The 15,015-nt window shown below is 37.4% G+C and overlaps 3 protein-coding genes across 4 annotated transcripts; 2 read left to right on the top strand and 1 right to left on the bottom strand.

Moving 5' to 3' along the window:
* Window positions 1–5,234: 5,234 nt before the first annotated feature.
* On the top strand, window positions 5,235–7,657 carry LOC120249646 (putative pentatricopeptide repeat-containing protein At3g05240). The gene has a single exon (XM_039258223.1). It carries the CDS (start codon window positions 5,284–5,286, stop codon window positions 7,354–7,356), a length of 2,073 nt encoding a protein of 690 aa, XP_039114157.1. The 5' UTR covers window positions 5,235–5,283; the 3' UTR covers window positions 7,357–7,657.
* A 285-nt stretch (window positions 7,658–7,942) lies between these two features.
* LOC120249648 lies at window positions 7,943–9,910 on the top strand. 2 transcript variants are annotated; one of them, XM_039258226.1, is made up of 5 exons: window positions 7,943–8,326; window positions 8,865–9,019; window positions 9,158–9,224; window positions 9,472–9,523; window positions 9,620–9,910. In XM_039258226.1, the coding sequence occupies exons 1-5, from the start codon at window positions 8,011–8,013 to the stop codon at window positions 9,702–9,704; spliced, it is 675 nt and encodes a 224-aa protein (XP_039114160.1). In that variant the 5' UTR covers window positions 7,943–8,010; the 3' UTR covers window positions 9,705–9,910. The 2 variants fall into 2 exon arrangements, with proteins under 2 accessions (XP_039114160.1, XP_039114161.1); XM_039258227.1 differs by lacking the exon at window positions 9,472–9,523.
* LOC120249647 (probable polygalacturonase) lies at window positions 9,846–14,564 on the bottom strand. The gene is made up of 6 exons (XM_039258225.1): window positions 14,507–14,564; window positions 14,087–14,437; window positions 11,487–11,607; window positions 11,219–11,393; window positions 11,062–11,132; window positions 9,846–10,715 (listed from the first exon to the last, which is right to left on the bottom strand). The coding sequence occupies exons 1-6, from the start codon at window positions 14,540–14,542 to the stop codon at window positions 10,024–10,026; spliced, it is 1,446 nt and encodes a 481-aa protein (XP_039114159.1). The 5' UTR covers window positions 14,543–14,564; the 3' UTR covers window positions 9,846–10,023.
* Between the last annotated feature and the right edge of the window lie 451 nt (window positions 14,565–15,015).

Below are 15,015 nucleotides of genomic sequence, written 5' to 3'. Positions count from 1 at the left end.
TCCAACACTTGTCTTTTAATCTTTTCCCTAGGCGGCCATTAGATTTCAAAAGCTTTGCTTGGAGATGTCGTAAACAATAGCCATGTGGGGTAGAGGGGAAGAGTTTGACAAAAGCATTAACAAGTCCATTAGAACGGTATGAAATGAATGTAATAATTTTTGTGGTGGTCATCTTCACCATATATTGCATTACCCGAAGTGGAAATGCACTACGTCCAGTTGTCGTCAATTTCATTATCAACAAAAGAAAAAGATAGATGAAATAGACTTTCATTACTGTCTTTTGCAGTTGTGCCTAGTAGGATGCCACCATATTTACCTAGCAAATGGGTGCCATCGAGAAATAGTAGGGGTCTACAACCACGCTTAAAACCTTCAGGAGATGTATAAAGGCAAAAAAAAAAAAAATTAAATAATTAATTAAATTAAATTAAATTAAATTAAAGCGTTCTCCATCCTTCTCAATGATAATGATGCTAACTGGGTTGGTCTCAGAAACCTTACTTGCATGCCATATCAATAGATCATAACTTGCAGTATCGTTTCCATGGAGAATTCTCTTCGCCGCCTCTTTACCCATCTAGGCTTGTTTGAATGATAGTTGAATACCATGGTCACGCAATATATCATGTTGTATATCTATGGCCCGGTATAAAGAACAATCTTGTAATTTCCTCATTACTTGCCTACTAACCCATTTATTAGAAGCCCTTGGATGAGATGCTATGCCAATACCCCCACCACATGTATGACTATTTTGGGTTGTTTTGATTCTAAATGTGGGGAGGTTGCTATCTCTTGAGACGTGAACATGCTATTCACATACCTCGGCAGCACATGTGAGAATAACTCTATCTCTATCATTTTTTATGAACCTAAAGTTGAAATTGTGGTTAATGGTTAAATCACACAATGCATCCTTGAATTCTTTTGCATTTTGGAAGCTTTGCCCAACTATGAAAATTTCATCTTCTGTATCTTGTGAAGAATTAGTTATTGTTATGGCTCCTTCATGTGTCACTAGCGGCAACGTCAGCAGTGTATTTTGCGATGTTGGTGCCCTTGTTATACGCATTCGATAAACAGTTAATAAAATAAATTAACAACAACAATTTAAAATTGAATAGTTATGACAAATAAGCTTCGGCAATAATAAAAACTAATGACTACAAAATAAAACTAATACCAAACAAACGATAGTATTCCTAAACACATATTAATGACCACATATGCGAACATGAAACATAATGCAAATCCTTGCCACATTATACAAAAATGAGTGGGAAACCAAAAAGAATGCGATATTTTCAGTGGCATTGGTGAACTAGAGATGGCCTCTGCTTTTTCGTTCACAGTCTCTATGATCATATCCACCACAATTTTTCTGAATATACGGTGAACATTACACATGTTCTGAAAGTCATCATTTGAGCTAATGGAACACATTGTCTTGTGCTCATGTGGGATTATATACTTTACTCACACTGTAGGAGGTTCAAGAGCCCAATATGTGTATATCTCCTCAAATAATGTCTGTCATCCAGTTAAGACAGTGAAATCTAACATATAACCATTTCCTTTATACTTCACAACACTGTAAAACATATCCATGGAGGCCCTACATCAAGAAAAACCACTATAAATGGACCTATCAACGTGATATTAGTGAATGTCATAGTTAGTAAAACATATTATTAAGACCAAGATATGCACCTTGATAAGGATCTAAGAGATACCTTCACACGTTATTTGGATAGAGTTTTGTCAAGTTACCTCGCCGCCGAAGAACATGGATGGGGAAATAGAGATGGGTGATAAAAGAGAAGGATCACTCCAAAGCCAATGCTAAGAAGGAAGAAAAGAAAATGAAATGAAGAAGATGCAAGCTTCTCCAACAAGACAAAAAAAGTAAGGAAAAAGACTTTTGAAGCATGTTAAAGTACAAGCACCATGTTGCTTTGACAAGATATGGTGGCAGAATTCCCTCCAAAAAATCAAAGGGTAATGTGGGGGTTTTTGAAAAATATAAACTGCCAATGATGACGGGAGGGATGAAATGGAAACGGTTGTAAAAAAGAGAGACCACATAGTATTTATCCATATTGAATTATGAATCTTGCGTCTTTTTCCCTTTTCGCTCCCTTTTTCTTCTATGTCCATCTTGATCTCTTAGTCCCCAAAGAATTTCATTGCTTGAACTTTGAGTTTGAGGATTCCGTGGTTGAGAACTATGAGGTTCCACTTGCATGATATCATCATCCTCAGTCTTGTGTGTAGGTGATGGTTGCCTTGAATCGTTTGGAGTAAAAAACACTTGGACTTGGGGTGTGCACTGGTGATTGGGTAATGTCTTCATAATCTTCTATACCACGAGACCGTTTGCCTTCAGCATATCTCCCTATATTTTAAATATATTATATGTTAGTGAAATAAAACTTTATAAATGTAAAATATTAGAAAATATATGCTTACTCTCATAAACCTCCTGCAATGCCATAAAATATGGAAATGGTCTAGTATGCCACTTCCTTGCATCTCTATTCCTCTGTTTGATGAACTTCAAATTAGATGGTTGTAATTAATGAAACCAGTCATTATGTATGTACATACCTCTAGTAGTGGTGCCCAAACATCATCAGAAGCCGATAAAATATGTCTTTCATAATCCCATCCAAAGCCACTTAATTCAGAAAACCCTTTTAGAAGCTTGTAGCTTTTTTCCAACTCTTGCTCTAATGCTTTGACTTGGCTTGTGGTGATGCTTGGATTGGAAAACTTGGTTATCATGTCGCATACCATCTTGTTCCATGCTTCTTTAGTCCATCCATTTTGTGAACGGTACGCAGGAGTATTATACTCACCTAATAACTTTACTAGATGAGCCTTGTGAATTTCATTCCACTTTGCCCTAGTTTCATGTCTTCCTTCACTTGCCACACTTTCACTTGCCATATCTGATGAAGCACTATAAAATAGCATGGTTAGCACTCAAATTTTTGGTAGAAACCATCACACATAAGAAAATTAAGAAGGATAATTAACCATGAAAAAAGTCACTAGAGGTACCAAAAAAAAAAAAAAAATCTCTAAATAAGATCAGGTTTTGCTTCTTGTTTTCTATGATCAGCTTTTACTTTCTAATTATTAATTTCTAGTTTTAATTTCTGTAATCTTTTTGTAATCATAAAGTAATGACTCTCTAATCATTCACCTTGGACTCTTAGACTCCTCAATGGAACACCATTAACAGTTTCTTATCATAGCCTAAAGTTTATTAACAATCATTTAAATGTTCCAACTTAATTCTGTATCAAATTTTCCTTCAAATTCATGTTGTAATGAGTTATACACTGTGAGTCCCCACATTTGACTCTCACATACACAGTTTTGATCTTCATTTATTTATTTATTTATTTTTAAAAATTTCATTGACAAATAGTATAATAAAGTTGGTTTTCATTTCAGTTGTTAGATTATATATTCGGTAAAGCAAGCTCATAATCCACATGAGAAATATATAACCAATGAAGAAAAATAGTACTAATTATGTGAAGTGGTGATATCAATCAATCATCAATATGTTGAATGCGTACTAAATGGAGAACAACATTGATATTTTGGAGAACTTCTAATGTTTGAGAAAAAAAAGTATAGAGAAATGAGCATATAACTAACTTCTTGGTTAAATGAAGGCATCAAATTCCCTTCATTCTGGTCCATAGATTTAGGCTCCTCAGCAGATATATATATATATATATATATCTCCACCAACCTGATCAATGCCATAATCTACTCAAAATTCTTCAGCTAAAGATGATGCAATATATTGAAGATCTCATCTTTTAGAATGCCTTGTACAAATTAAGTCTATTACACTAATTACTAAAAAAAGTGATAGTAGTTAACAAATGAATGAAAAAGGTATACCATAGCAAATTATCACTACAGCTAGTCAAAACATATGATGGTCATCCAGAGAACTTCCAGCTCACAACTCTGAACAACTATGCCAGTAACATTTTCAGCTCAATGGCTTTAATTTTAAAATCAGCCACTCTCCTTATATAGTTCAATTGCATAACTTTGTTTATTAATACCCAAAAATAGGCCTGACAAATCACAAGCCCAAATTAAAAAATGGTTAACAGAGATTAAGAGGGTCACAGAATTCAGAGCGAAAAGGTATATGATTTTGCACACGCATGATCTAAATGCACTTTAAATGGTCACAACATGCGGTTCTTTGGATATTTTTGCTATGATAGCTTGTAATTTATCTAAAGAACTTGTATCTAGAGGATTTATAAGTCCATCAATGACTTGTTAATCCAAAGACACATTGTGGTTAATAGATGAAAAAAATAGAGAACAACAATTCAGAAATAGGATTATAGTAATAAAGTTTGATATAAAAGAATTTGATTTGATGCAGTTGGCCGCCTCACATCACAAGATCAGGTCATCACAAACCAACAGCTTTTAAACAGATTGTAACAAAAAATTGAGTATGTTCTTCTTTAAACATGATGAGAGGAATTTCCACATGAACTCAGAGAACTATCCAAACTTAAAACATGAAGATCATACACTATCCAGATAGAACATGATGAACAAACCTTGGCAAATTGATGCCCTAATCCTCGGAAAACCCTAGGTGGAGAAGGGAGAAAGGTCGGCAACGCAGCCGCCGGAGATGGGAGGGCGTCGGCGTTTGGGCGCAGCAGCCGGCAACGCAGCCGATTTGGATAGCTGGCAGGGACTGGCTTCAGGCGTCGGCTTTGCTGCTCCGCAGCCGGCAGCACAACTGTCGGAGGTGGGAGGGCGCTTTGGATGTTCCACTCCGGCAACGGCTTCAAGCTTCTGGCTTCCTAGTCGGCAACGCAGCAGAAGAGGTGTCTGGATCTGGTGGAGTTTTTGAGAAAAAAGGAATGGCTGTGAAGGAGAGAGGTCGAATGAAAAGGCACGAGTTTCATATCACTGGAATATTTTTTTCTGGCAGAATCCCCACATTATGCCATATTTTTGGGGTGTAAATTAGGTACCCAAACGACCATTATGGCATAAATCCGTGAAAATATTTTTTTTCTGCCATAAAATACAGATTATGTAAGATTTTTGGATTATCCAAACAGGGCCTTAGTCAAGAGAATTTATTGGAATAAATAAAAAAATTTAAGGGATTAAAAAAAAGTAATTTTACCTTATTATTATTATTATTATTATCGTCGTGCATCCCTTCCCGCTAGCAACAGTCGCCATTGCCACACCTCCAAGGCTTCAGAAATGGCTTCTCTCATGCTCTCCCCACCCTTTTCGCATTCCATCCTCCATGACAATCTCTTCCTCGATTCCTCCCTCTCCGTCCGCTTCCTCTCCTCCTGCGCCTCCATGAGAGATCTCAAGCTCACCACCAGTCTCCATGGAGCCACTTTGAAGACCGGCATCCACTCCAACCTCTTCGTCGCCAACTCCCTCTTGGATCTCTACCTCAGGTGTGGTCGCCTAGACTCCGCCTTTAATCTGTTCGACAGAATGCCTGAAAGAGATGTAGTTTCCTGGACCTCCCTCATCTCCGGTCACTGCTGCAATGAATCCGCCGACGTTTCGATTTCCCTTTTCCTTGATATGTTATCTGAGGAATCTGCTCCTCTTCCTAACGAATTCACCATTGCTGCTCTTTTGAAAGCTTGTGCGCTTTGCCAGGATGAGCCAATGGGGCTGGGATTGCATGGTTATCTGATTAAAAGTGGGTTCTTTGAGGATCATTTCGTGTGCAACTCTTTGATTGATATGTACTCGAAATTGGGATCAGTTGGGCGTGCTGAGAAAGTGATTGCCGGAATGTCTAAGAGAGGTGTGGTTTCATGGAGTGCGCTTGTCTCCGGCTGTGTGCTTCAGGGGATGATGAAGAAGGCCTTTTGTGCGTTTATGATGATGTTGGAGGATGAAATTATACCAAATTTAGTGACAATGTTGAGCATTATTCAGGCTTCCTCTTTAATGGGTGTGCACTCGATCTTTGGTATGATTCATGCTTTGGTTGTTAAGTTGGGATTGGATGCTGATGTTCTGGTGGTGAATTCTCTCGTTCAGATGTATTGCAAAAACTCTTTCTTGGAGGAAGGGTTGAAGGTTTTTGTTCAGTTTTATGCTTCTAATGGTGATTTTTGTTTTGACCCAGAGGTTATGGTCTCCATTGTCCAAGCTTGCACCTTCTTGAAATCTTTGGAGCAAGGCAGATGGATTCACGGGTATTTGGTCAAGTGTGGGTTTTTCCCATGTATAGTTATTGAGAACTCCTTAATGGATATGTATGCCAAACTTGAGCAAGTTGATTCAGCGAATCTAGTCTTTCGGAAAATGGAAAACCGAGATATCATATCTTGGAACACCTTGATGTCATCCTTTGTGAAGAATGATCGTGCACATGAGGTTCTACAATATCTTAGTGAAATCCATTCCAAATGTAGTGATGATCTTCTCCCTGATTTTGTCACGATATTGAGCTCAATCGATGCGTGTTCTGAGATAGCTTCATTGCAACAAGGCCAAATACTTCATTGCTATGCTATCAAATCAGGTTTTAGTTGTGATACTTTTGTGTCGAATGCTCTTATAGGCATGTATGCAAAATCTGGAAGGATTGATTTTGCCAAGGACATCTTCAAAGAGATGGAGTTTAAAGATCTTGGCTCTTGGAATACAATGATCACAGCATATGGTATTCAGGGAGACGGCAATTCTGCTCTTAAGGTATTCCATGAACTTAATCAGGTAGGGAATCAAAAGCCAAATGGGGTAACATTTGGAAGTATAATTTCTGCATGCAGTCATTCTGGATTGACAGTAGAAGGTTCTGAGTGCTTCAAAAGTATGCGAAGAGATTACAATATTGAACCAACAATGGAGCATTATGCTTCAATGGTGGACCTCTTGGGGAGGTCTGGTAATCTAAATGCAGCAGAGAATTTCATTAGGGAGATGAACATCGAGTCGAGTTCTGATGTTTGGGGATCACTCTTGGGTGCTTGTGGAATTAATAGAAACATAGAGATTGCTGAAAGAGCTGCAAAGAGGTTAGCCATTTTGGAGCCAGAGAGCAATATTTGGAGAGTGGCATTGTCGAATGTTTATGCATCGGTTGGAAGATGGGAAGATGCAGTAATGGTGAGAATGAACATGAGGAGGGAGAGATCAAGAAAGGAGGCTGGATGGAGCTTTGTTGAAATAGCCGGTAAGGAGAAGAGCTTTAGGTTCATGGTTGGTGACACTAGGCATCCTGAAAGCAATATGATCTATGGAGTGTGCAATGGTCTTATGAAGCAAATTTCTGATGTTTCTGTTGAGACATATTGACCTGAGGAATTGCTAATTACTTTCCATTTGTAGAGTTTGGTTCATAAAAACATCAAATGAAGACTACTTGGAGGTAAATATTGTGAAATTTGGCTCAAAAACACAGCAACTTAAATCTCTTGGCAGAAAATAGAAGTTCTGAAATATAGCTCAGAAATGAGCCTTGACAAATTAATCTGGCTCAGGTAAGAATAATTGCCGCTGTAAATTATCCTTTAAATTCAGATGTTGGTTATATTCTAGGAATGTTTGAGTTGAAGATAGGTAGAATTAATAATAAATCGTGCACTTTTACACATGTCCTTTTGCGATCTCATTATTACATACATATCTTTGCTACATAAATACTTCTTTATGCTTTTAATTCGGTTAAATTTGGATTTTACGAATACAACTTAAAAATCGTAAGTTGTTAATAGATAATTACTTCAAATAAGGAGTATATATATATATATATGAAACCTGTTTAAGGTCATGCATAAATTTAAGTAATTAATTAATTGTGGGGGGTTATATGCAAAAAAATTAATAAAAAAACAATTGTATTTTCCCTCCAGATATGTTACTGATTTTTTTGAGGTTGCAGTTCCAACGAGTGGTCAAAACTGTCTGTTGTAATGCCCCTCAGAAACTCTGAGCACAAGAAGCCCCACCATGGCTTTGGCTTTCAGCTTCTCTCCTTCCTTTCCGGCCCTGGCTCCAATCCTCCGTCCCAGACGACAAGATGTTCTCCGGTGCTCTGCACCAAGGCAGACTTCTTCTGGTGGTGATAAAGGCTCCCGGTCAGAGAACGCTTTGCTGAAGGTTGCATGGTATGGGTCAGAGTTCCTTGGCATTGCGGTGTCCTTTTTCCGGCCAGCCAGAAGCATAGAGGAGCTTCCTGTGTCTACCAATGTGTTGGAGAAGATTGATCGCACCCAAGTAGTCGAAGCGATCAAGCAGGATTTCCAGCACTCCTACTTTGTCACAGGTTCCTTTTGTTCCCCACCTTTTTTGTTATCTTTTGCCTCATGTCTTCAATTATATGAACTTCGAATCGAGTCTTTTAATATATCAATGAATTGTTTGATTCTTGTTGTTAATGATACTGCATGTCTATATTGAATTGAAAGGTGTTGAGAGTTTTAGTTTTTAATTGATCCATCCAAGATGAGAAAAGCTTCTGACTTTTTAAGTGGTTTCATTATACATGTCTAAGCAACTGATTTGGTTATCATCCTTTTCAGTTAGCTTTTGGGATTTCTTTGTATCAAGGTGCCTTAAAGTGAATTGTACTTTATGATCATGATATGGTGTCATATATGACCAAGGTAGAGTATATCTATCAATTGGTCACATTAATTTAGGTGCAAGTAGGACTTTGAATTGTTTCTACTTGCATTGTCTTAGTAGCTATCTTAGGTCATGTGTTAAGAGTATTTATCATACTTCATAATTCTGACAGAAGCTTATTTTATGGGTTCCTTATTAGTTCTCAACTAATCAAGTTGATATCTGCTTTTTCATAGGTAATCTAACTCTCAATGCTTATGAAGAAGATTGTGAATTTGCCGATCCAGCAGGATCATTCAGAGGTCTTCAGCGTTTTAAACGTAACTGTTCTAACTTTGGTTCACTGCTTCTAAAGACGGATATGAACCTCACAAAGTGGGAGGATTTTGAGGTGAACTTTTTAAATCTAATGGCTGCATCTGAGGAAAAGAAATTATATAACACTAAGATTAATTAAAAAAAATCTTCTTTAGTTCTTAATTATGCTCTAAGTTCTTCCTAATTGACCGGTTCTCATAATTTGATGCAGGACAAGGGTGTCGGGCATTGGCGATTTCGCTCTATCATGATATTTCCTTGGAGACCTATTCTTTCAGGTAAAAATAGAAACCTGTATATCCTTTATAGGCATGCATTAAGATTTGTGTAGCTCCTTTAAAATGAACAAATGAATTTAGAAACTTAAATATATGTTCAACAACATTATCAAATCAGCTGGATCTTCCACTTGACCATGTTATGATCTAGTCTTGATTTATTAAGTATTTGCCCTACATCTTTGAGTTCCATGTTTTCAAGAATTATACCTTCAAATTCCTGATTTTTGTTTTCTTGCTCCTCTAGCCACTGGTTATACAGAGTACTTCTTTAATGCACAATCTGGGAAAGTATGCAGGTGACTTAACTCTTTCTACTACACTGATGTTAATAAGTTAATGAAAAATTTAAATATATATTCCATCTCTCAAAACTGGTTTTCCTTTTTATTTAGGCATGCCGAGCATTGGAATGTTCCTAAAATGGCACTTTTAAAGCAGATATTCAGGCCTTCTCGCTGGGTATGGGAGAAATCCTAAACCTTTAAAGAACAAAAGACGCGCAATTGCAAAGGTTCAATATGTTTGCATTTCTTGCTGTCTGTTTATAAGCAATTTCTCAAAGCTGATGAGTGGGAAATACATGAAGGTTTGCCCATGTACGGAATGTCAGTGACCTCCTGGTTAAACAATAGTGTATATATTTGGAGTTCAGGAATCAAATCAAAACACCCATTTAAGGTGAACTTGTCCTTGTTTATCAATGCTCATATCTATATTAAAGATCAAGAAATCAAGGCCAATAATATATCGAAGTTACTTAGCTTAAGTAAACCGCATGGCAATTAAAAAAATCACATTACCAATATGAGTTCTGATTGAGTTCAACACCATCAATGGGCAGTTCATCAGTCGGAAATGGACATGGTGGTGCATCGCTCCCCTGGTCAGGAAGTAAAGCACAAGGAGTAGGACTCACAGAGCTTGTAATGCCATAAATGTCACTGCAATTCCATGGCAGTTTCTTAGACTTCGCCATATCAGCTGTGACATTAGAGATGCAGATCCCTGTGAATGGGGCTCTCTCAATGCCCAACAGATTCCCGGCCATTGTGACATTTTCAGCTATAACATCGCTGTAACTAATCCCATGGACCAATGGCATTACATTTGGATCATACTTGTCATCTGGGTGCTGCCCATAGTTTCCAGTCATCCAGAACACCCACTTCATTGTGTACAAATTCATGCGCCGAACAAAGATGTCCTTCACAAAGCCACCACGTCCTGGGGCAGTCTTGATCCTGACACCGGACTCAGAGTTGATTGCGGTGATGTCTTCAGCTCTCACGTCTTGGATGCCACCAGACATCTCACTCCCAAGAGCAATGACGGCACTGGTGGGGGAGATGCAGGTGAGCCTTCGGATGATGATGTGCTGGCTCGGCATGCCAAAGGTGATGCCATATTCATCCCATCCACTTTTTATAGCAACACAATCATCGCCAGAGACAATGTAGCAGTCCTCTATTCGAACATGGGAACAGGAATCTGCAAACACATTAAACCAAACGTGTAAGAAAATTAGATTGCGAGCTTCTTAGTGACAAGTTTTGAACAAATGCTCTTGATGGTTTTGGCTTTTGATTTTTTAATTCATCTAAACAGACATGAAAACAAAGTGACTTTTGTTTTATTGCGTGTAGGCTTCTAACTGGTATCATTCATGTTTATTTTGGTTGATTGGCAATCAATTTGTATGCATTCAAACTTCAATAACAAACCCATCCAAGAGAATTAAGGTTTAATTAACAAATGAAGAAAAACAACTGAAAATACCATTATGAGGTGTAAATATGGACAGAAGCAACCAAAGTTTAGTCATGTGAAACAGTACCTGGATTAACTCCATCTGTGTTTGGTGAAATGATTGGGGCAAGAATTGTGATTCCTGAGACTACTATGTAGCTGCAAAGTTCAATAGCCAGTATTTAGAGCTACAATGCAGCAAACTATAACAAGCTTGAGCTTAACGTCAAGTGAAAAGATATAACCTGCTGTAGACTGGATGAATATGCCATGAAGTGGAGTTGACAAATGTAAGGTTCGATATTATGATGTGATCTGAAAACATCAATTCTACCAGATATCCACGTGTGTAGTTCAGTTCATTGTTTTTAAATTTCTGCCACCAGATTTCTCCCTGTCCATCAATTGTTCCATTATCCCCTGAAATTTTTATCCAACAATGCATTAATACACAGAGCTACATTCAGTTCAGAAAGTGATGATGGATGAGATTTTGATACACCAGCAACTTACCAGTGATAACCACATCAGTGAGGTTGGCACCATGGATGAAATTGGTGTACCTTCCTCCTGGCAAGTCCCTTCCTCTCCCATAAGAAGGCAATGGATCGATGATCGGCCATTCATTTAGATCCTGCATCACCAATATCCCCAGTATCACACATTGTGGTGCAAGTTAAAAGGCTCTTTAAAAGTCTGCATCTTCCAACTACACTTGGTGAAATTTGATTTGGTCAATTTGATTATCGATTCAAAACAATATCTATCTATTAACATCTCAGAAAGATGCTCAAACTTCATGTGTACGTGTCAAAGTAATACATTAATGATGGTGATCTCCGAAACCAATTCAAAGTCTTTGTTAGGGTGCTATAGCAACCAAATTTGCCTTTCCATCTTAAAATCCAAAACCCATTTTAGTTTGATAAGTAAAATCACTCGAAAGAAAGTAATTTCACCGCGCCATGGGTAATTGAATGCTCTAAATTCTTTTTTAATAAAGTCTAGCTGTAAAACTTTGTTTTCCAGGATTGTGAAAGAACAGATCCTAGAAAAGGGCATCTTCATTATGTTTTATCTTATGGCTGATAACTATTTAACATTGTGACTTTTCAAATTATTTAATATAATATCTCCCCTACTTACAGAATTCACTCCTCAAATACATTAGTCAAGAATTAACTGATGAAGTAAACAGAAAGTTATAGACATAAATCAGTTTGCTACCAAGGCTTCCATTCAAGACTAGTCCATACCAAACTAGAATTCCATTCACAAAAGAATTTCTACCAAACTAATAGCACCCAAAACAAGCTTTCAAAAGAGGATAAAGAAATGGATTAAAAGCTTCATAGTGAAAATAAACTGGCAGCCATTCTTTGTATATCTTGGTCCTATCCACTTCGAAAGTGGGATTTATGATCAATGGAATTTCCAAGCGACAATAGTGAGCTGTCACACTAAGACATCAACTTGTAAGGTAATTGCAATTTGATCACTACTAGAAACCAGAAAATGAGGCAACACATAGTGGGGGAATGCTTTTCCATGCGTTAGCCATACGGAACTTGAATCAGGCCCACTGTTTCCTTATTCTTAAGTCAACAAACTAAAAATTCAATGAACCAAACAAAAGAAACAAACCTAAATGCATGCGTGTTGTGGGTTTGGTGCAACCTAGAGTTGACAAAAAAAGAGTGGCTGCAAAACACATGCCTAGAGAGTTAAGCCTTGACTAGAATTCAAAGTAGATGATTATGGAACACCGGTTTCACAATAAATTCAAAATACATCCACTTTTTTGAGAGAAGCAAATAATCAACCAAACCCAAGCCCTTACAAGAATATAAGATTAGGCTACAAAATGCAAATGGGTAATGTAAAGTCACAATGTACCTGACATTTCATTAACCAAATAACATGGGATATATGTGCAGTTTCAGGTCTATACATGTCCTAAAGCTAGGACTGATAATATCATATCATATATTTCAATATTTAAATAAATCAAGGTCACCAAGTTCAAACATTTCCAATACAAAAAGAGAAGCCCAACTCAATTGTTGTTGATACCATGCCAAACATAAAAGCATGAGGAATATTCATTCTGCTGCCCATCTTAACTAGAAAAACGAAGGTGACATAAAAAGCAAATCTAAAACCATTAAAAAAAGAAAACTCAAATAAGTCAGTGAGGTAAGCCGAACATACAAGGACGAGAGAAAAATTAAAGGACAAGATGAAAGCTAGAAAGATACACATGGCAAGCACATGCTAGTTACACTCAAAAGATATGGACCACCTAAACAACCCCCTTTCGTCCGTCCCAAATAGCATAAATAAACCCACTGGGTCCACTAAACTGTATCCTGGTTTTATAATTAAAATTTCTTTGGTCAGCGCAAACCAGTTATCCATTATTCTCAATCTACCACACATAATTTGGGATGTTTTAATAATCTTAAAAGAATAGTATTAATTTGCAAAGCTGGAAGAAATGAAAGATTTTTAAATTCACAAATATCCCTGAAAACAAGCGCTTCAATCCAACATTACACTACATCCTATCTATCTATCCAAATTATGTAATTTTCTCTCCATTAACCTGGTAACTGGTAACTTGGTAAAAATTTCTATAAAAAAAAAAAAATAAATAAATGATTATTTAAATTTTAGAAATGACCTTTTTTTTTATACTTGTTAATCAAAACCAAACTAACAATTTTCATTTTCAAGATTGAACTAGACCAAAGCAAATTTGAAAATCAAGCACAAAAAAAAGTTTATGTTGAACTATTTTTCAAAATTTTAAATAGTAACACTCCCATTCTTGTAAATTCCGACTTCAATGTGATTAAATCAATACAAATGTGAATCTGAGCTAATACCAATCCAATTTAATTATCATCTTTCTTAAAACTCTGAATCTAAACCTAAACTGGACGAAATGGTGGATCAGTAAATCCCAAGATGGAAACCACCAGGGTCTAACAAAACAAGTCCAGAGTTTTCAAGGGTATGTCCACAATTTCCTCAGCAAAAGGACGAATCCAAACATAAAAAAAAAAAAAAGCAATGAGTAAAGGAATCCCAACATCGACCCGTGAACGCACCTGGGAAGCAAGGATGACGGCGTCTTGTTCAAGGAAAAGGGTGAAGTGGCTGGTGAGGTTGAACGGCCCGGTAAGCCATCTCCCGGCGGGCACCACCAGCTTCGCACCACCGTTCTCCGAGTACTGGCTCAGATTAGCAATCGCCGCATGGAAAGCCTCCGTGTTGGATGTCACACCATCGCCCACTGCTCCAAAATCCTTCACTGACGCCGTATAGGCCCTGGGAGGCATCCCTGTCAGCGCCGAGCCGGCGTAGTAACCCCTTCGGCCGTGGCCGTGCGATTTACTTCTCCGGCACTCCACCGGCTCCATGGATAGCTCGATTGCCGCCACCCAAATCAACAACAGCACCTGCGCATTGACAAATTGCTTAGAGTTTGGATCTTGAGGAAAAATTCGATCGAAATGGAAGAAGATTACCGTAAATCGGATCGAGCTTCGAGTTTGCGAAGCCATCGAGAGACCAAAAGAGACGAGGATGACGAAGAGTTGGAATGGGCGGTTATATAAGGACTTCGGTGGGTGCTTTTATTGCAGTTACATCCCTAAAGATTTGCAAAATTTTAAACTAGTTATAAGTTGTTATAATTACATCAAAACCCAATAATTTTCCAAAATTGCAATAGGGTCCTTCCCGCCCTCAAATGTTTCTCATGGTTTTAGAAATTTTTAACAAGAGGAATTCTATTCTGGACTTTTTTTTTATTATTTAATAAATAAATATTTTCTACTCTGTTTTTTTATGTTCAACAAGGTTGGTGAGTCAATAAAGTTCAAGTTGAATTCAAAAGAATTTGAGGGGTAAAATTGAAAATTAGAGCTTTGCAATTCGTAAATCACGGGAGAATTACAGGGGGAACTGGTGTGGATGTAGACTTATTTTATTCTTTAATGGTTTTTTTTAGTGCGAACCCTTCAACTTTGTTTTA

This window comes from Dioscorea cayenensis, chromosome 19, assembly GCF_009730915.1.
Source record: "Dioscorea cayenensis subsp. rotundata cultivar TDr96_F1 chromosome 19, TDr96_F1_v2_PseudoChromosome.rev07_lg8_w22 25.fasta, whole genome shotgun sequence".
Lineage (NCBI taxonomy): Eukaryota > Viridiplantae > Streptophyta > Magnoliopsida > Dioscoreales > Dioscoreaceae > Dioscorea > Dioscorea cayenensis.
Note: the sequence above shows the minus strand (reverse complement) of the source record. Positions and strands in the feature narration are given on the sequence as shown.

Coding starts and splice junctions, on each gene's coding strand:
- LOC120249646 (XM_039258223.1), top strand. CDS start 5,284: ATGGCTTCTCTCATGCTCTCCCCACCCTTTTCGCATTCCATCCTCCAT.
- LOC120249648 (XM_039258226.1), top strand. CDS start 8,011: ATGGCTTTGGCTTTCAGCTTCTCTCCTTCCTTTCCGGCCCTGGCTCCA. Junction 8,327..8,864: donor GCACTCCTACTTTGTCACAG/GTTCCTTTTGTT, acceptor GCTTTTTCATAG/GTAATCTAACTCTCAATGCT. Junction 9,225..9,471: donor TTGGAGACCTATTCTTTCAG/GTAAAAATAGAA, acceptor TTGCTCCTCTAG/CCACTGGTTATACAGAGTAC.
- LOC120249647 (XM_039258225.1), bottom strand. CDS start 14,542: ATGGCTTCGCAAACTCGAAGCTCGATCCGATTTACG. Junction 11,608..14,086: donor CCGTCATCCTTGCTTCCCAG/GTGCGTTCACGG, acceptor TTGGTGATGCAG/GATCTAAATGAATGGCCGAT. Junction 10,716..11,061: donor CACAGATGGAGTTAATCCAG/GTACTGTTTCAC, acceptor ATGTGTTTGCAG/ATTCCTGTTCCCATGTTCGA.